The sequence below is a fragment of the Asparagus officinalis genome, chromosome 5 (genome assembly GCF_001876935.1).
Source record: "Asparagus officinalis chromosome 5, Aspof.V1, whole genome shotgun sequence".
Classification (NCBI taxonomy): domain Eukaryota; kingdom Viridiplantae; phylum Streptophyta; class Magnoliopsida; order Asparagales; family Asparagaceae; genus Asparagus; species Asparagus officinalis.
The window spans coordinates 74,287,291-74,308,837 of NC_033798.1; the positions used below are offsets into that span (position 1 = coordinate 74,287,291).

Consider the following 21,547-nt stretch of genomic DNA (forward strand, 5'->3'; position numbering starts at 1 on the left):
TTTTGTACAAATAGACTCTAAGAAAAAAAAATTTGTACTCCTAAAAGCATTTTAAAAATTTTGAGGAGGCTAATAGAGCTATATATTTCTATTGGTGAGAATAGAACCCTAATTGTTAAATTTTAAAAAAGCGAAAAAAATTCGTTAAGAAAGTGTATTAATTTGCACTTAGGCTAATAATGAAAGTGGTCTATTCAAGCTTTGCATAATATTCACTTTTTTGTTTGGTTGCATGCATAACACAAGATGAGAAGATGTTAAAATTCTCCCAAAAAAAATTTTGTTTGGCTGCTAGACCGAAAGAAAGTACTGACATGAATTAATGATGTGAGGATAGGCCATTCTGAGGAGAATTAATCATACGTAGGGCTATGCAATCGGTCGGTCGGTTCGGTTTTTAGCCAAATTTGGTCAAATCAAATTGAACCACCTATCATTCAAAACTGAAGTGAACCGATTCAAGTCGGTTCGGTTCGGTTCGGTTCGAGCCAATTTGTTCGGTTTTTACTTGGGTACAAATGTTATGTCCAAATTCAATTTCACCTCTAATCTATTGACGAAGAAATAAGTCTCTTACACTTCAATTTATTAAAATTCATAAACTATTAAATGTTACTGAATATTAGATGTAGAAATCAAAATCTAATTCCTACCAAAGATTACATAAACTTTTTTAGAGAAAACTTACATAACGAATTAAAGTGGTCTCAATTTGATAGACAAAGTAAATAAAAAATATGTAATAACTTGGATGTTGGGTATAGTTTCTATAAAATTATAAGTTTGATCCAAAGAGAAGTCTGATCTAAAGATGTATCAATAGAGGAGAAAAATCAAGAAAAGATTAGAATAAACATTATGGTTTAAGTTTCTTACCTCCAAAGTGGATTGATCCAAAGTAGAAGAAGCGAATATGTAATAGAGAGGGTTAGCGAACTAGAGATAATGAAAAACCCTAGAATTGGAGAGGGTACCATTGTTGGAGTACTTTATCGCTATTAGGTCGCGTGAGAGAAAAAGATATCAAGCTGTAGCGAAGTAACTTTATATGAACTATAATGAGTTGGGTTTTAGCGGATACAAATAATAATTACAATGTGTAATACAATTCGGTCGGTTTGGTCGGTTTGGGTTGAAAAAACATCAACCCGACCCAAACCGAACTCTAATGAAAACCGAACCGAACTGTCAAATTTCGGTCGGTTCGGTCGGTTTGAATTGAACTATGCTCACCCCTAATCATACGTAGCCTATTTAAAATATATTTTCTTCTCACTTTCTCAGCAAAGTCGGGTATTTCGGGAGAGATTTCTGAAGAGGTCATTTGCTAAGGGGGCTGGAAGCAAAAATCCAGTGGCAATCCTATTTTATTACAAGTAGGCATAAATAAAAAATAATTGAACCCAAGAGAAATTAGCTGATGGAGCCCACAAATTCTGTGAATTTTTAACAAATCATTGCAACCAAACAACTCACTATTTACTCCTCTATACAAATGAGAGAACACAATTTTCACTATTCATACTATAGGCTATAGCAGCATTTACGATAGCAAACAAGAAACGAGATGCTATTGTAATTTTTTTGAAAAAAATGTTAAATTAGCACATGAGAATACTGTAATATTTTTGAAAAAAGTTATAGCAGAAACGAGATACTGTAGTAATTTAAAAAATTCAAAAAAATTACCACAGAATTTAAAATCAGAATTATTGTAGCAAGAAAAAAAAATATACCATATGCCGTGCAATGCTTCACACTAATTTAAGGAGTACCAAATGACAAGAAAGATATTCCGAATCCAAACGAAGACGTCTCTTTTCATTAAAAAACTCATTTATCCTTTTTTTTTAATTTCCCAAACTCCGGGCAGCTCGGGTAGGCTCCACTAACCGTTGATCTCCCAAACTTCGCGGCAAATGAGGAGGTCAACGGGCAGCGACTTAGATTTAGAGCTCCTCTCTTGCACGTCAGACTTTTAATACTGATGATGACGAGATCAAATTTATGAGAAAAATGTCTGTCTGGGTCTTGTCTAAATTTATTGTTTGATTCAAGGGGCGCATAAAAATCTCACCTCGTCGAGTTCTGGAAGCGCTTTCACTGTGAAAAGAGGAAGGAATCAATCATCTAGCTGAGTAGAGTGCCAGGGAGAGAATTGAGCGTAAAAAAGTCTTTAGCTTGTTTGAGTTTTGAAGGGGGGGAGAGAGAGGAGGAGGTACAATTTGAGTTGGGTTTCCTTTGTTCAATCTTTGGGTGCGAAAAAGATTGAATCTTTTTTGATTGAGGGAGCCTTGATGAGATTGGAGGAGGGAAATAGTAGTAAGATGAGAGGATGGGGGATTCAGAGCTTGATGAGGAAAAAACAGGTTGATTCCGATAGAGCTTATTCAGAGAGGGGCCATCAGCAACTTGCCAAGGAATTATCTGTTCTTCAGCTTATTGCTATTGGTATTAAATTAAAAAAAAAGATTATATGTCTTCTCTTATTTTCCTTCCCCTGTTTTGCCTTTTGATATTGTTGTGAAGTCTGTTGGTGCTATGAAATTCTGGACTAAAGTTGATACTTGGTTCTTTGAATTTGATTGGTCTTGAAAAGAAACTGACATTAGATAGCATTGCTTTACTTGGTCCCCTTGTACTATTGACTGAACCTTCTGCCTCTTTAATAACTGTTTTTGCTTTGGGTAGTTTTGAGTTTGTACTCAGATTTTAAGATACAAGTCTTCTTTCCCTTTGAAAGATGGTGCTAGATGATTTCACAGTATTGCAGCCACCACGGCGTCCTCACTGACAACAACAAAGCAACTATAACTGAAAAATAGAAAAAAGAAAAAAAAAAGAAAAAAAAAAGAAAAGTTATGATTTCTATTGAATTTGAGCTAAGAAGACTGCGTATCTCTGCTTTATCATTCCTCCTCTTGTTTATAGAGTTAACTGTTGTTACATGATTGATATACTATGTCGTTGTCAATTGCTGAAATATTAGACCTTTGTTTATGAAACTCCTCTGTTATACACTAGTTTGTTGATCATCACCAACACCACATAATAACACATGATGTAGAAGTGGTGAACAGTTGAAGAAACACCTCAGAAAAAACAGGCTGGAAGATTGCCGGTCGACCACGAGAACAGGTGCGGTAAACCGGAAACGTGCACGGAGAGCAGCAGGTTTCTGGAGTTGGGACGGTCGACCGCCGCGGTCGACGCGGTCGATCGGCCAAACCCTGTAGGATTTTTTGTTTCTATCGTTGCCTTGCAATCGACCGCGACGACCGTGACGGTTGACCGCGTCGACCGTGGCGGTCAACCACGTAGCGGGTCTGAGTTGGACTTTGGGTTTTCAACCCGTTTCGTTTGTTGTTTGTATAAAATCCTAAACATGATTAATAAGGGTTAAGTAAGGACGTTTTTGAGCAGCTTTTGAATGAGAATAGTGCATTCTTTGTGAGAGGATTTGTGAGAGATCTAGAGAGCTTTGTTCTAGGGTTTATTAGTGAGTTTTGTAACCCTATTTGTATTCTCTTGATTTTTAATAGTAAGAACTCCCCTTTTTTTGCCCCGTGGACGTAGGCAACTTGCCGAACCATGTAAAATCCATTGTCTTGCTGTGATTATGATTTGTGCTTGTGTTTGATTGTGATCTTCCTCATTCTTGTTCGTGTGACTTGAGTTCCGTTGCGCGCAACAAGTGATATCAGAGCATCAGGTTTGGCTTGAGGCTTGTTTGAAGGACTCACTGAAGGATTCCTATTTGGAGAGTTAGATCGACAACATGGGGGAAGCAAGCACATCAGGTTCGTCTCTTACAAAGGCGATACAGAGTCTGAGCATCAATAATACGAAGATTGATGTTCCGAAGTTTGACGACAAGATCAATTTCGGTTTGTGGAAATATTAGGTGATGGATGCGCTGGATGCACAGAATTTGGAGGAGACTCTTAAGTTACAAGAGAAACCCGCTGATATGAAGGATAAGGTTTGAAAGAAAATAAACAGTAAGACTTGTGGAGTTATTCGGTCATGCTTGACGTCGGATCTTATTTATGATGTGATGAACGAGACGTCGGTGAAGAGATTGTGGGAAACGCTTAATTAGAAGTATCTTACGAAGAGGATTGAGAATCGACTTCACTTAAAAAAGATGTTTTAAGAGTTCAAGATGAAGAGGAGAGTTTTCATTAAGGAGCATATAAACAACTTCATGAAGCTACTTTCAGATATGATCAATGTGGACATCATGGTTGAGGATGAAGACAAGGCGATACTATTTTTGTATTCATTATTCGAGGATGATTATGGTACGTTCGTTCTCATTATGATCAATGGAAGATCTACTGTTAGCTATAAGGAGGTGACCTCAGCATTGGTGAATTATGAGTTGAAGAAGAGTGATGACGAACCCTCCGAGAAGGCATCCAGAGATGTATTAGCAGTACGAGGTCGTGATCCAAACCATTACCAATTCAACAGCTCAAAATCGAAGAATAGAGGTGTCCATAAGAGTATTGGTAGGAATCAATATCGTTTTTGTAAAGAAAAGGGACATTGGAAGATTGACTGTCCAAAGTTAAAGGAAAAAACCGGAAAGAATAAGAGAAAAGCTGTACAAGCTTCAGAAGTAAATGTTGTAAAAGCTGTTGATGAACACTCAGAGTTAGATTCTTCAGGTTATTCGTGTCCTGCACTACCGTCGGTTTGTTATGCCCACTCTACGGAGTGGATGTTGGATTCGGGAGCCACATATCATATTTACCCGAAGAGGGATTGGTTCTCCAGCTTTGAGAAGCTGGAAAGAGGAGATGTCGTGCTTATGGGTAATGATCACATATGTCCTATTGGTGATATTAGTTTAGTTCGGATTAAGATGCATAACAGTGTGGTTAGGGAGTTGAAAGAAGTGAGGTTCTTGCTACAGTTAACGAAGAACATCATTTCTCTTGGTACTTTGAAGACAACATGTTATCGGGTGACCATAGAGGATGCTACTGTGAAGATCACGAAGGGTTTTATGATGGTGATGCGAGATGTCAGGGAAAATAATCTATACTACTTGAAGGGCAAGACAGTTACAGAGGGTTTGGTAGCTTCTATCACTACAGAGAAGGACAATATCACTTTATGGCCATAAGACTAAGACACACAGGTAATAAGTCCCTGCAGTCATTGGCAAAACATGGGCTATTAAAAGGTGCTAAGACCTGTAAGATGGAGCTGCGTGAGCATTATATACTTTGAAAGAAAACTAGAGTAAAGTTCGACACCGTTATTCACAACACCCAGTGTATATTAGATTATATTCACACAGATGTTTGGGGTCCTTCCAAGCACACATCACTTAGTGGGGCTAACTATTTTGTCACTTTCATTAATGACTATTCAAGGAGGAATTGGATATACCCTATGAAGCATAAACATGAGGTCCTGAATATTTTTGTGGAGTGGAAGAAGAAAGTGAAGCTGCAGACAGGTAGAAAGGTGAAGACTCTTCGTTCAGATAACGATGGAGAGTACAAGAGTGATCCATTTATGTAGTTTTATTGGGATCACGATATTAGACAACACTTCACAGTTCGAGAGACACCGTAACAAAACGCGGTGGCTGAGAGATTGAATTGTACCTTACTGGAGAAGGTGCGATGTATGATGATACAGAGTGGATTGCTTAGATTCTTTTAGGCCGAAACGTTAGTTTATGCGAACCATCTCGTTAATAGGTTGTCGTGCACTGCGATACAGGGGAAGACTCCTATGGAGCGTTGGTTAGTTCAGTGGTTAGTGACTATGAGTCGTTTCGGATATTTGGGTGTCCTCCTTATTATCATGTCAGTGATTGTAAATTGAATCCGAGGACGAGGAAAGCATACTTTGTGGGATTTAGAGAAGGTGTTAAATGCTTTAAGTTATGGGATCCACAGGATAAGTGTTGGCCTTCTTATTTTGATGATGTTTTAACAAATAATTTATAACTAATATTGTTTGTCTAGTGTTTGTGTTTTCTTATTTATTCTAGGCAAACAATGAGTTGGAGGATGGATGGAATCGAACATTCACGATCATATCCGTTGAAGGTTGGATGGATTCAGCCTACACGATAACATCAAAAGGAGGTTGGCGGAATATCGGAGTGAAGCTATGCACTATTCAAGTCAAATATCCAAGTTCAAGCTTCATCCGTAAAGTTTACCAAGACAAGCTCAATTGAAGATCAAGTTAGCTTGGGTAAATAGTTTAGGTGTTATATTATGTGTATTCAATACTTTAAGCTCAATCATATACACACATACACATTTTGATTTTATAGCTTTCAAGTTTAAATATGAAACAATTGAATATAATTGAAAAATATTTTTTTGTTTCATGTTTACACATGCTTACATATGATTTTATCAATATTAAGTTTTTCTTAATTCAATGAAATCATGTTTTATTGCACAACATGTGTATTTTGATAAAATATTGTGTTTTGGTTTATAGACTTAACAACAATAGTTTATATCTTTTATCAAGTCTGTATAATCATTTTATAAAGTTTCAAAACATGGTTTAGTCAAAACATCAAATTTCAAGTATGTTCATTTTCATGTTTTGAACTATTTTAAAAAATGATGAGATTTCTCAATGGGGAGTGCTTTTTGAAAACTAGTTTTTGTAACATGTTTATTTTCATGTTTACAATCATTTTTCAAAGCTTTACATTTTTCTGAATTTGCTTACTATTTTTAAATCAAGTTTAAAAGTCAGAAAATTATTTTCAAACCTGGGTATCTGATATATTTGTTCGCGGTCGACCGAAGTGGTCACGACGGTCGACCGCCAATTGTCCAGAGATCCAGTTCTGTTTTTAGCCGTTCGCGATCGACCAGCTGTTCGCAGTCGACCAGCCGTGTTTTTGCGATCGAGCGCCGGAGTAGCCGTTGCACAGTAACGATTAGTTTTTTGTTTTGTTGTTTTATGGGTTTTAGGAGTTTTCTTGGGTTGTTTTCTTCTATCCTATATATACCCCATTGCATTTATCATTCCACCTAACAAGAGAGTTTTAAAAAGAGTTTTAAGTGTGTTTAAAAATCTGTTTAAAGTTTATTTAGTGTATTTACAAGTTTGTGAAGAAATTTTCACAAGAGAAAGAGAAGATCATCTTTGATGTTTGAGCTTCATTCCATTCTCTCTCTCACTCTTGATCTATAGAGAAGTTTCCCTAAACTCTTTCTAGCTTTATATTTATTTGTTTATTAATTATTTTTATTAAAGCTAGATTTATATTGAGTTTAGATTTGTTTTACTCATTGCTTACACACACAACCATTGAGCTTTAGTATTTTCATACATAGTATGTTTGGGTTGTGGAGTTATGTCTTGAGAATGAGCTTATTTGTGTTCTCATCCATATTAGAGAACAAATTATTGTATTTGTGCTTTCATTGTGAGGATACACTTTGTAATACACTTGTACAGCGAGAGGAGTGTGGTGAGAGACGGGGTCGTCCCAAGAAGAGTGATGTCTGTAGTAAAGCCTAGGGAGGGTTGTAAATCCGAGTACTTGAGGGAGACACGGGCTAGAGACCAACACTTAGAAGGTGTAGAGTGTGATTATAAGAGTGTTGATTGTAAAGTTTTCGGTGAGCTAAAAAACCGAGTGTGAGGTGTAAACGTTATTCGGATGAGCGTAGAAAACCCGTTGTGATAGTGGATTTCTCCCTGGGAGTAAGGAGCGGAGACGTAGGACGGAATGTCCGAACTCTGTGGTCATTTGATTGTGTTTGAGTTTGCTTTGACGTTTCATTTGTGCTTAGTGTTCATTACATTCTTATCGTCATTGTCAATTGCTCTTTGTTTATTTTATCCACTATCTTGTTTATATTACTCTGTGTTTATATCACCCTTAGTTTCATATCCTTGCATATTAAGTGTTGCATATCTAATTTGCTAGGATATTTGTTAATAAGTTTTTAATTGGCATAAAATCGGATTAGATTAGCATAAACCCTATTCACCCCCCCTCTAGGGTTCTTTCCTAGTGACATTAGGGTCTTTCAACAAGAAGATAGTCATTAGCAGAGATGTCGCATTTGATAAGGCGTACATGATGAGGCCTTAAGTTCCTCAGCAGGTGGAGGAAGATCAGATTAGAGAGATATCGTAGCAAGTTGAGGATGATGTGACTCCACCCGCTCCAGATAGTATTGTATCCATTGAGGCTCCTACAGAGGTGACACTAGGAGGAGATGGGATGACAGCCGGGTATTTGGAGGATACAGTGGATGATGAGACTTAGAAGTAGGGTCATGTTCAGGAGTCCATTGTAACAAATAGACCTAGAAGGATGATTCATCTGCCATGTGGATATAATGATGTCATGATCGCATATGCATTATCAGTGAAGGTCGTTGATGACATGATTACTTCTACATTCAGGGAGGCAGAGTCTAGCAGGTGGAGGGAAGCTATGGATGAGGAGATGCGTTCTCTTCAGAAGAACGACAGTTGGGAACTTGCAAAGCTACCTAAGGAAGAGAAAGCTATTGGTTGCAAGTGGGTTTATGCGAAGAAAGGGATCTTCTATTGGAGACATTCGGTACAAAGTCAGATTGGTTGTCAAGGGATATGCACAGCTTGAGGGCGTTGATTACAACGAGGTATTTTCACCCATTGTGAAGTATTCATTGGTTCGAATTTTATTGGTAATGGTGGCATAACTGGATTTGGATTTGGTCCTGATGGATATTAAGATAACCTTTCTACATGGGGATTTAGATGAGGAGATCTACATGATACAACCATTGGAATTCAAAACTACATGAAAGGAAGATTTGATGTGCAAGCTGAAGAAGTCTCTTTATGGTTTGAAGCAATCGGTGCGACAGTGGTATAAGAGATTCGACAGGTTCATGATTGGCCAGAGGTACACGAGAAGCACATATGACCCGTGTGTTTATATGCACAAGCTACAAGATGGTGAGTACATATATTTGTTATTATATGTTGATGATATGCTTATTATTTATAGAAATTCTTTGGCTATTTGAAAGTTAAAAGAGGAGCTGTCGTCCGAGTTTGAGATGAAGGATCTTGGGAAGCTAAGAAGATATTGGGTATGAAGATCGAGAGAGACAGGATAAAAGGGAGATTGAAGCTTACACAGATGAGTTATCTGCAGAAGATGTTGAAGAAATTCAACTTTGATGGTAATGTAAAATTAGTTAGCACTCCATTAGCTCCTCACTTCAAGCTTTCAGCTAATATGTCATATGTTTTAGTTGAGGACAAAGATTACATGTCGAAAGTTTCATATGCCAGTGCAGTGGGTAGCTTGATGTATGCGATGGTGTGTACGAGGTCAGATTTATCACAGGTCGTGAGCATGGTATCGAGGTACATGTACAACCCTGGGAAGGGTCATTGGGAGGCTGTGAAGTGGATTCTACGGTATGTTAAAGGCATCGTGGATGTTGGTTTGATTTTTCAGAAGAATGAGAAAAATGAGCAGGATTGCATTGGCTACGTGGATTCAGATTATGCGGGGGAACTTGATAAGCGTCGGTCTACTTCAGGATATGTATTTACATTGCCAGGAGCACCGGTATGTTGGAAATATACACTTCAGTCTACAATGGCTCTTTTTACTACAAAAGCGGAGTATATGGCGGTGACTGAAGCTGTGAAGGAGATTTTGTGGTTGTATGGATTGTTGGAGGACTTGGGGATTATACAGGAGACCATTCGGGTATATTGTGATAGCATGTCGGCTATCTATTTGGCGAAGAATCAGGTTTATCATGCACGCACGAAGCATATTAATGTCAGATTTTACTTTGTTCGTGATGTTTTAGATGATGGAGACATCGTATTGGAGAAAATCCACACGAAGAACAACCCTGCAGATATGTTGACTAAAGTTATTTCAGGTGTGAAATTTGGTCATTGTTTGAAGCTATTGAACATTCTTCAGTGTTGAGGGTCTTTGGAGGCCATTTGGATGAACTACGTTCGGCTTGATTCCTTAGACAAGATGATACGTAGGCAGTTTTTTCGATGCAGCCGGTTGGATTTGTTAATTTCGATGGAGGAGAGATTGTTTGAGCTCTCATTTGAGTTCCCGACTTGTGGATTGAGTCCGTTATCATGGGTTGATTCCACTTTGTATTGGACGTAACAAGTTGGACATTTGGATGCTTTGGTGTCGACACAGTTTTGGAAGAAACTTTACCGAGGTGGAGATTTGTAGAAGTGGCGAACAGTTGAAGAAACAACTCAGAAAAAACAGGCTGGAAGATTGTCGGTCGACTGTGAAATCAGCTGCGGTCGATCGAAAACGTGCACGGAGAGCAGCAGGTTTCTGGAGTTGGGACGGTCGACCGTCACGGTTGACGCAGTCGACCGACCAAACCCTGTAGGATTTTTTGTTTTTGTCGTTGCCTTGCGGTCGACCGCTACGACCGCGGCGGTTGACAGCGACAACCACGACGGTCGACCGTGTATCTGAGCTGGACTTTGGATTTTCAACCCGTTTCGTTTGCTGTTTTTATAAAACCCTAAACATGATTAATTAGGGTTAAGCAAGTACGTTTTTGAGCAGCTTTTGAGTGAGAATAGTGCATCCTTTGTGGGAGGATTTGTGAGAGATCTAGAGAGCTTTGTTCTAGGATTTATTTGTGAGTTTTGTAAGCATATTTGTATTCTCTTGATTTCTAATAGTAAGAACTCTCCCCTCCTTGCCCCGTGGATGTAGGCAACTTGTCGAACCACGTAAAATCTGTTGTCTTGCTGTGGTTGTGATTTGTGCTTGTGTTTGGTTGTGATCTTCCTCGTTCTTGTTCGTGTAACTTGAGTTCCGCTGCGCACAACACACAAACCATCATAACTTGGTGCTGCGCTTCTGAGATCATAACTGATGAAGCTTCCCTACTATGCCTTAAATGCTCATTATTGCTATAACAAATCACTTGACACAACATTAACTATTTGATAGACCATATTTATGTTGGTTATTTCGTAATTTTGTAATATGATTTTTGAGAACTAAGATAAATATAATCTTTAGACCAACATTGGAAAAATTATATATCTATAGAATTTAGCAACAGGAATTCTACTTTCATGTTCTTAAACTTGTCTCCTTTAAATCCGGAAGCAAGCATTATTCTAGGGAGCTCAGCAGATTATTGTAGATTTTTCCTAAATTAAAGGACTACGGCATCCTACTTCAAAAGGATCAGCTCCTTAATTTTAGGATTAGCTGAGTATGCTCTACAACAAGCTTCTTTATCTCTTCAACTCTTGCTATCTTATATAGGTTAAAATGCACTTATCCGCCGAAAGGAATTGTCCAAGTCTCCATATGAACTCTTCATGATCTTTATCCGTTGGGAATTCAATGAATGTTAAAGCAACAAAGTATTAAGACCAAGTATTTAGTAGTTATTCATGTAGATAGTTGTTGTTGTCATATTGATATTTACTCCATTTAACAAGTCTTTGTAATATAATCTGGATTTGTATGCTTTATAAAGTCCATAAGTGAACATGACAAGTCTATGCATTCAATCATTAAAGCTTCTTACTGTGATTCAGGAGTAAGGGTCACCATCTCTATTAAGTTTCCTTCATCCCTCTTGAATTAAGTTGGACACCTAGGATCTTGATTTTTTCTGTATACGAATTTCTTTTTTATTTTCTACCAGTTTATGAGAAAACATGTTTCCAGCAGAGTTTTCAATCTTGTACTTCTCAAAAACAAGTATTCAGGTTCTAAGTGGCATAAATCCAGGGAAAAAATACCAAATGGGAAACAAACACCAGTAATCAATGATGGAGGTTTAATACCTATTCTGGACAAAGCAGTAAAACTTAATAAAAATCCATGTACTGTTACACACTAGGCTAAGATTCAGCCGTCTTTTTTTTAGGGGAGGGAATGGTTGTTAAATTGTTATGCACTATGATTGTCTACTTAGTTGCTTGATGGTTGCACCTTACCCTTCCTCTAAAATTTCCCCATGGATTAATCTTTACTGAATTCACATTTCATTGTGAACATAAATGAAGTGCATTCTTTGATTTAGTATTTAGTCCCTTTGTACTTGTAGTAACGTAGCTATAATAGCAGATCCACACAATTGTACTGTTTTACATCAACATGTACCCAATTTTTTTTCTAGTATTTCAGAAGGAAATTTGAAATTTGATTGGCCAATGAATTTTGTCAGAGTTCTCAGTTGATACATTTTTCTTGTCAGTTTTTGGTTGATTAAATTGTTTTTTCTGTTTGAGGGAATGGTTGATTAAATTGTTATGCACTTTGATTGTATGCTTAGTTGCTTGATGGTTATTGTCTACACTGCTTATTAAGTTTCCCATTACCGAACTTGCATTTCATTGTGAAAATTTATGAATTTCATCCTTTGAGATAGTATTTGGTCTCCTCGATTGTGTGCTTTACATTATTCAAGTATTTTCCGAAAGAAGTTGGAGATTTGATTGGGCAATGAATTCTGTCAAGAGTTCTTAGTTGATACCATTTTATTATTGACAGGTGTGGGCTCAACCATTGGTGCTGGGGTCTATGTTCTTGTAGGAACTGTTGCACGAGAGCACTCAGGACCTGCTCTAACTGTTTCCTTTTTGATAGCTGGAATAGCAGCAGCTCTTTCTGCATTCTGCTATGCTGAACTTGCAAGTCGTTGTCCTTCTGCAGGAAGTGCCTATCATTATTCTTACATTTGTGTTGGAGAAGGGTAATTGCAATTATATTCAACTCAATCTAATTAGGGTTCATTTCACAATCCCCTAGAACTTTCTGGGGCTTTGCGCACATAACCAACCTGAACTTTTCTATCTCAAACCCCCTAATCACTGATGTTTCTTATATTGTTGAAAGTTCAGGAGGACACTCCAAAGTTTAGGAGGATTTGTCAGATAAAATATGTTCATGGGAGTTAACCCCCACCCCAAAGTTCAGGGGAGGTTTAGTGAAATTAACCCATCTAATCACTGATATTTCTTATATTCATCTGATATAAATTCATTGCTTCGATCCCAAAAAATGTGAAAAGCAGAAAAAAGAAACTAGTGGATTTATTTTGGCTTTTGTTATATATATTTGGCCAGTGTTGCTTGGATTATTGGTTGGGCTCTGATCCTAGAATATACCATTGGGCAAGAGGCATTTCTCCAAACTTGGTATAGCAATTGATTCTTTTTCTTGAAGCTGTACTGCTTTGTTGCTTAATTCTGATATTCTGACTGTCTGTGCAAATTATGCTTCCAGCTCTTGCTAGTAGTATAAGAGAGTGAGCTGCTTTCTCCTATCGGTCTAATTCCATCCAGTGAAATGAATCACAGAGGAAGTTCCAGACCGTTATCAAAACACTGATAATTACTGTAGTGTTGCAATTGTTATTGGAGTTCTCTTCTGGGAGTTTCTCTCTGAGTATATTATATGCTTTCAGTAATTGACATTACTGATAGAAGAGGAAATGTCCTAAAAGCAAACTAAGTTAAATATCAGGACTTCGTTTTAGAGGGCTCCTTTATATGCCCTAACATGGTGGTTGCTTTCATCTTATCTTAGTCTCTAGGATTGAGCTTGAAATTTGCTAATTCTTATCTATAACCGCCTTATTGGGCATTAAACATATACTCCACCTCAATGATTTTGTCATATAACTAAGTTTTTCATATAATAATTGATAATGATATAGTATATTGTTGTGAAACATTTGCACTAGTGGAACTTTCTGCATATGGAAAATAGATGTCAAAATCTCAAACTATTGTATCAGTCAAAATGCTTACTTGAATGTTTCACGTTAGTCTTCTGTTTAGGCTTTACTTATTGTACGACTTGTATTGGGGCATCCTGCATCTTAAAATTCCTTCAGCTGATTGAATGCAGTATGATTTAACACGAGTTTCATTTTATGCAACTTGATGTTGCTAACTTTCAGGCCTTACTCTTTGGGGGACAAGGTAGCTTGCCTTTTTTCCTAGCCCGTGTAGAAATTCCAGGCCTAGATGTTCTGGTTGACCCGTGTGCTGCTATTCTTGTCCTGGTTGTCACTGCTCTTCTATGTGTGGGAATAAAAGAGGTATTGTTGATTTCCTGCAGTTTTTCTATTTTACTCAATGTTTATCGTTATTGAAGTTTGAAAAATATCTTCGGCAGAGTTCATTTGTACAAGCCATCACCACAACTGCCAATGTCTTTGTCATGCTATTTGTTATCATAGCTGGTGGATATCTTGGCTTTCAAACCGGTTGGGTTGGATATTCTGTTTCTAGTGGGTAAAGGAAGCTTTTTTTCAAAATTTATGATTTGTGATATTCATTGTTACTTCTAAAATAATTCATCAAAATAATTTAGTTGATCTTTCTGTTGTGTTCTAGATACTTTCCTTATGGCATTAATGGCGTGCTTGCTGGATCAGCAACTGTTTTCTTTGCATATATAGGCTTTGATTCAGTCGCTAGCACTGCAGAGGAGGTACATTTTCTTTATGCTATTTAACTGCATGTGGTGTTAAGAAGAAGAATAGAATGGGAAATGAATACACTAGATTAGATATAGGATTTTTTATTAAAAGCCAACTGAGCACTTAAGGAGATGTGTATAATCAAGTAAAAGGAATTGTTCAAATATCTGCCAAGGGTAAAGAGAAGGATAGGACTGAGAAATAGCTCACGAAGATGGAATATGAAGTATTTATGAATGAGTAAATTCATAAAACCTGCATGAAGTTTTGGGGTTCTTGAACAAAATACCCTGAACTTTATAATTGAGAGAAACCTCCCTGAATACTCAACATTATACTAAACGTCCCGAACTATTAGAAAATCTCATCGATGGCGATAAAGGTAAAACGTTTTGAACTATGACCCGGTTGTTGTGTCTGGAAGTTCCGATACAGCCTGATTATGGTTGTGACTCTCTAAAAAAATATGGAAGAAGGAAGTTAATTTTCAAACTTTTCAAACTCGTGATTCTAATTTTGAAATTTTATTTTACTTTCCTACCCTTACCAGGTAAAAAACCCACAACGTGATTTGCCATGGGGTATCGGATTGGCTTTGTCTACATGTTGCTTCTTGTACATGATGGTTTCTGTTGTTATTGTTGGCTTGGTACCCTACTTTGCGATGGATCCAGATACTCCAATTTCAACTGCATTTTCCAGAAATGGGATGCAGTGGGCAATGTAAGTTGCATGTTCTTTAATGTATATTTTAAAGCATTCTCTATGTCCAATGATCTCATTCCATTTTTTTCCTTAAAAATTTTAGGTATATAGTAACCACTGGAGCTGTTCTTGCTCTTTGTTCCACCTTGATGGGTTCAATTCTCCCCCAGGTATTTTGGATAATTGAGCTGGTTGCAATTTAGTTTCTTTTGTTGTAGTTTAGAATGTAGGGTGATGCTCCTATGCGTTGAAAATTTCATATTTTCATCTTGGAAAATGAAGTAGAAGAGGCTTGGGCTATCTCAGAGCCTTAAAAAGTACATAACAAATGTTTATGGAAGGTCAGGAATTTAAGTATAAGTTTCTCTCAAAAGAAAAAGAAAATGAAGCGTATGTATCTTTTCACATTACGATTTGACCTGCAAATAATAGTAACGTATCATGATTATTCATGTTTAGATATGCTAGATTTCTAATCAGTGAAATCTAAGAACTATATGCAACATACGTGCAGAAACATATATGTGATTGTTTGGTTTAGCTTATATTTTTCCTAAAGAAGACACCTCCTTGTCTATGATATAAATTGCATTCACATTTGAAATTTCAATATATGAAGCATATTTTACACATTTTAAAAAACAACCAAAGTACGCACAGATATATTCCTCAAGGATAATGCAACTTCTAAAATTAAATGAAGTTTTATTTATGTCTTGTATTATAACAGCCTAGAATACTGATGGCGATGTCTCGAGATGGATTACTGCCGCCTTTTTTCTCAGAAATTAATTCCCATTCACAAGTACCTGTCAAGAGCACTGTCTTAACAGGTATTGGCGCAGCCATTCTAGCTTTCTTCATGGATGTTTCAGAATTAGCTGGAATGGTAAGTTATATGATTGGATAATTTATCTCTTCATTAAAAACTTGGGTTAATTGTGGATAGACCCCCTGTAGTATCGCCCAATTGCAGACACACCGTTGTAGTTCTATTGGTGCAGTCCTGTAGTATTTTGTACAAAGTGTGGACAGGCCCCTTTAGTGAATTTTTTAGACTCTTTTAAGTGTCAAGAAAATTGCAACTGGGGGTTGATAAGCACTAATAAAACTACAAAGGGTCTATCGACCTCTATAAAACTTCTTTTGGCTCTTTTAAGAATAAAAAAAGATTCACTTAGGGGGTCCATCAGCACAATTAGAACTATAGTGGGTGTTTCCACAATTGGGCAAGACTAAAGCTGATCTTTCCGCAATTAACCCTAAAAATTTTGGTTCTCATTGTGATATAATTCTTTTATAGGCTTCAACTGAGCAAAGTGTAAATATCATGTCATGAAAATGATTGCTTAATTGCAGATAAGCCACCCTGTACTATCACCCAACTGTGGTAAGCAGATACACCTAAGAAGAAATTGTCTTTGACAACCTCTTGGTGGATAAAAGCATAAATCACTCAGGAGGTCTATCTGCAACAATAGAAGTACAGGCTGTCTGTAATTGGGCGATAGTAGAGGGGGTCTATATCCGCTTTTAACCTTAAAATGATTGAAATTTAACAAAAAATACTCATGACTTAAATATGCTACATTTCATAGGTCAGCGTTGGGACACTTCTTGCATTCACTATGGTTGCAATTTCTATATTGATACTTAGATATGTTCCTCCGAGTGAAGTTCCTCTGCCGTCGTCATTTCATGAATCAATTATCTCAGTGTCCTCAAGATATAGTGCTCAAGAAATTGATGTAGAAATCAAGGAAGATAGCAAGCAAGTTCTTGATATGGAACCATCGGCTGTGTGTCCTCTTATTGGGAAGGAAGTTGTTCAGGGTGAGATGAAATAGATATAAGCAAATGGGTCATGGTGAATTTCATACATTTAATTAGAGAATATTATTTAAATGTTGTCTTCATGAAGTTGGTAATTTAATGTGAGCATAAACCATAACCATCAACCTAGTTCAAATTAATTGTCACTTCTTCCTAATAAAGTTTACCTCTACATTATTTGCCTCCAAACTTTTCCATATTCATGTAATTTGACAATTTAGTTCTTTAACTTGTGCAACTCGTAATTTTGTTACTATTTTCCCTTTATTACTATATTTGTTCAAAAAAAATTTTTTTGCCCCATTTGAACTTGCTAAATTCTATATTGCAGATAAAGCAAATGAACAAGAAAGAAGAAAGAAAGCATCATGGAGCATTGTATTTGTGTGCATTGGCGTTCTCATCCTCACTTCTTCAGCTTCAGCCTCATTTTTACCTTCGTGAGCCCTTTTATCACCTTTACTCAAAATTTCAAGAGATTTGTAAAGTTTGAGATGTCCGTGGTCACACCGTACAAACACTTCTAATGACTCTTTCCTTTTTTACTACGAAAATTTATTTAGCCCCGTCCAATATGTTGCTTGCTCTGTTGGTGGCTTGCTCCTACTGAGTGGTCTATTTGTTTTATCATGCACTGACCAAGATGATGCAAGGCACAGTTTTGGACATGCTGGAGGTAAAGTACAATATCAGTATTCCAATCAGTTATTTTCATTTAGCACGAACGAGTAGAACATGAATATTTGATTTTTATTTATTTATTTATTTGGCTCTTTTCCAGGATTCATTTGCCCCTTTGTTCCATTTCTGCCAGTTTGCTGCATCCTCATTAATTCCTACTTGCTTATAAATCTCGGGTAACATTTTTACTCTCTGTTATTGTTATTATCTCTTTCATATTCTTTTATACATCTCTGTTGAAGCTATCATATTCGTACTTGGCAATCTATGTGCTTCATGTTTATTTACGTAATTTTACTCATATACTTATCATTTTTTGCGTGAAATACCCAAGTGCTTCACTTACCCATCACTCACAAATTAGCTGTACAAACTTGTGAATTATTGAATAATCTGTAATAATTGGTTGTTTCCTGGCATACCTAATAAAAGTTAGAAAATAATAGAAGCATTACTTTGATATTTTTGTACTTCAGATTTTAAACAACTGCACTTATAGAAAATTGAATGGTCCTTGAAGATAAGGTTACCAGTTTAAATTTCTCTATCTGATTCAGTTGTTCATTTAAAGTTCTCTTATTATCTATAGGCAAAGAACAAGATGCCCTACAAGAATAATATTCATATTCTCAGCCAGTTAAATGACATGTATATATTCTTACTTTGACAGTGCTAGTACCTGGATGCGCGTTTCAATATGGCTCGTGATTGGGGTTCTTGTGTATATATTCTATGGTCGAACCCACAGCTCATTGACGGACGCGATCTATGTACCCTCAGCCCATGTCGATGAGATATGTAGAACTGCATCACGAAGTACAGTTTAAAGAAATGCTTTTGTAATCTGTGTAAAAAGGAAAAAAATTGTATCATGTATTATTGCATCCTCATTCATATACGCTTCGATTATCATTTTATGTATTTGTACATAAATGATTGGGTCAGGCTTTGATTAATCCTTGCATGAAGAAATGTATGTAGTTTGAACATGTTATCGTGGGTGCTAAAAGTTTGTGATCTCTGAAAACGGAAAATTCTGAACGGTTCAATGTTTTTTAATCTTTGGATTGGAATGGACAGGATAGGGAGGGTAATTAGCATGTTAAGTTTATTTTGTTTTAGCTCTTATGTTCCATTTAACATTGCATAGGTTATTTCTTGATTTGAACATGCGAAATAATGATTTCAACCTTTGATCATATGTACACTTTGACTCATTTGCTCCATTCACTAGAACCCTATATGAAGCGGATTCGTTCTAGAATAAACCAATTGGAAAACACTAAAGAGTGCACAATGAAAACGAAAAGGAAAAATTAGTGTTAAGAGAGAAAGAAAGCTATATCAAGCGTGTTAATCCTTTCTCATTATTTAGATCAATGATGCTAGTTCAACACAAGGCCTCTAAATATTATTACATCAAATAACAACACATGAAATAATTAGTTGGTAAAATAGTGATTTAATTTCTCCCATATAAATGTAAAAAAAAATGTTTGTTACAAACATCACATGACTTGATTTCGATCAAGGAGGTCACTTATATTTCGCTCATCAGTTATTTCACAAGATGCTTTCTTCTGAGTGCAATTTTGCTCAACTGTAAATTCGTTATTCACATAGCTCCTCTGAGTGGAGTTGTATGCTGGGCAGAAAACCCTCCAAGATGTACGGATTTATTCTTTTGGATGGTTAAACCACAAATAAATAAATAAATACATAATTACAAAGCGGAGTTCACATAAGAAAATTAGTGCTGGAAGTTTTCTAGAAACAAAGTAAGCATTCCTGCAAGCAAACAAATGATGGAAAAAAGCGAATATTATCTTCCCAATATACCAGAAACTAATTGAAGCATGTGATGCACGTATAGTTCCATTTGGTGATCGAGCACTGGATAAGTTCTGCAAAGATAAACAAGTAACATAAATGAAATGTCAATGATTAATAGATTTGAATGTTTTTTATAATCAAATTGATAGCTTTGAAGTTCTGTAACAATCACTTTTCTTATTTTCAGGGTAGCGCATTTTTGCATAATGATATAGAGCAGTCAGAGCTTTAATTTTAGCATAGTAAACAAATTTCCTAAGCAAGGAGGGTGTGCCCCTTAACAATAATAAAATATTTTTCTCATGCCCAGTCATAAGCATTTTAATTAGAAAAACACTAATTGAGAAAAGTATTCCAGTTTTTAGCTTTGCACGAGTTGAAGAACTTTTCCTACTTATCTTGGGCTGAATAGGTATGTGCAAGCAGCAAGCATGCCATCATATTACACTATTCTTGACGAAGGTCTTCATATGTCAATATTTGTATGAAGGAAGATGGCCCTGAACTAGGTTTTGGCACAATACCACCTGCAGAGCAATATCAAAGACAAATTCCATGTTTTTTAAAGCCCCTATACCCTAATGGATTAGTGGAAAGGCAATGAAATTCAAGGTGATAGGATCATTGGGGACCTCAACTGAGGCACTAGCTTTCAGCTATTTGCAACTAGAGAATGGCTCTCAAGTCCTTGTTCAAAGAGGAGTGCATGTAGATATGGCAATTAAGGATAAGAGTTTGGAGATGGGATAAATCCTGTAATTTTAGTCTAGGTACATCCATCGCCACCATTGAATGCATGTAATTTAGAAAGTAAGAGGTTCCACCAAACTCAGGTCATTCGTAGCGTTAGCCATAAACATGTCATGTTTCCTCATAAATTGTTCAAAAGACTCTTGACATAAAACTCAAAGAACAACATATTAGCCTACAAAGTTTTTGTTAGCGTGACCCTGATTTTTACCCCAACTGTAAAATAAAACCTTTTTCAGAAACAGAACGTCAATCTTTTTTCTTCCTATTCTCTATGTGTACACTAACAACCTAGTATGAAGGGGTATCTATTACGACTTACAAGAGTGTTACAAGAATATGCTAAAAAGATTGGAAATAACATACCATGGTATTAGAAAATCTCTTTGATATCTGCTGCATCGGTTTTGCTTCTCCAAATCCTAATTCATAAAATATCGATTTTAGGTAGGGATACTCGACCCGACAGAAAATTCATGAAGCTAAGGGTATATGCAGAATTACAGTAAATATCATCTGAGTTACCTCTTTCAGTAACTGTCTGTAACTTCCACTCTTTGCCATAATTGACAAGAGTTGCATTAGGACCAAAAGTTATAGGCTCTTCCCCTTCTTTGCAAGCCTCAATATATAAGGCTGGTGAAGCCCCATTTTCTATCTTCTTGTTTATTACGCACAATGCAAATCCCGCTTCTGTTCCAGCTGCAAAGCGTCTTATCTTACCTGAGCTCGTGCAACAAACCTCCATAAACTGCTGAAAAAAGTTTGAATATCATGATTCTTCTATGTTATCATCCAGAAAGATCAACATCAATCTTAAAATCGAATAGATGTAAAAGGTCTAAATTACCAAATTGGTATATTTAGCGGCATGTCTTTACCAATATGGTAAATTTCTCCGGCGATAATAAAGTATAAAAAGTGACCTCGTCATCGAACTGTCGAATTGTTCATGTGAACCGATTCCCGATACATTTACGAACCGATTCGCTTTGATATGAATTTGTTCCCCATAATTAGCGTACTGCTTACTAAGTATGAGGAGACCAAAGTTGATTTACAAGTACGTTTTCATGCAAATGCGCTTGGATTGTATTTTATGTTTGATAATATTATTGAAAGTATTCTTTTAGTAAGTGGAAGTTATCCAAAGTAATAACTAGTTCTAGATCACTATTTCTTTAACTGATGTTGCTAAGAAGATTTTGTCACGGCCTATTAGTAGCTCTTCAACTGAGAGAAATTGGAGTACTCATTCCTACATACATAGT

The 21,547-nt window shown here is 36.5% G+C and overlaps 1 protein-coding gene and 1 pseudogene across 6 annotated transcripts in view; one reads left to right on the forward strand and one right to left on the reverse strand.

Annotated features, from left to right (window-relative positions):
* Positions 1,948 to 18,682, forward strand: LOC109843915 (annotated as a pseudogene).
* Positions 19,136 to 21,547, reverse strand: part of LOC109843916 — a 30,504-nt gene continuing 28,092 nt past the window's right edge. For 3 of the 6 annotated variants that reach the window (XM_020412892.1, XM_020412890.1, XM_020412893.1), the window contains 3 exons: positions 20,802 to 21,027; positions 20,643 to 20,698; positions 19,136 to 19,597 (listed from right to left, as the gene is read on the reverse strand). In XM_020412892.1, the coding sequence (XP_020268481.1) occupies positions 19,370 to 19,597; positions 20,643 to 20,698; positions 20,802 to 21,027 (510 nt within the window). In that variant the 3' untranslated portion in view covers positions 19,136 to 19,369. Of the gene's footprint in view, positions 19,598 to 20,642; positions 20,699 to 20,801; positions 21,031 to 21,547 lie in introns of all 6 variants that reach the window. The other 3 variants (XM_020412891.1, XM_020412894.1, XM_020412889.1) reach the window with 1 other exon arrangement.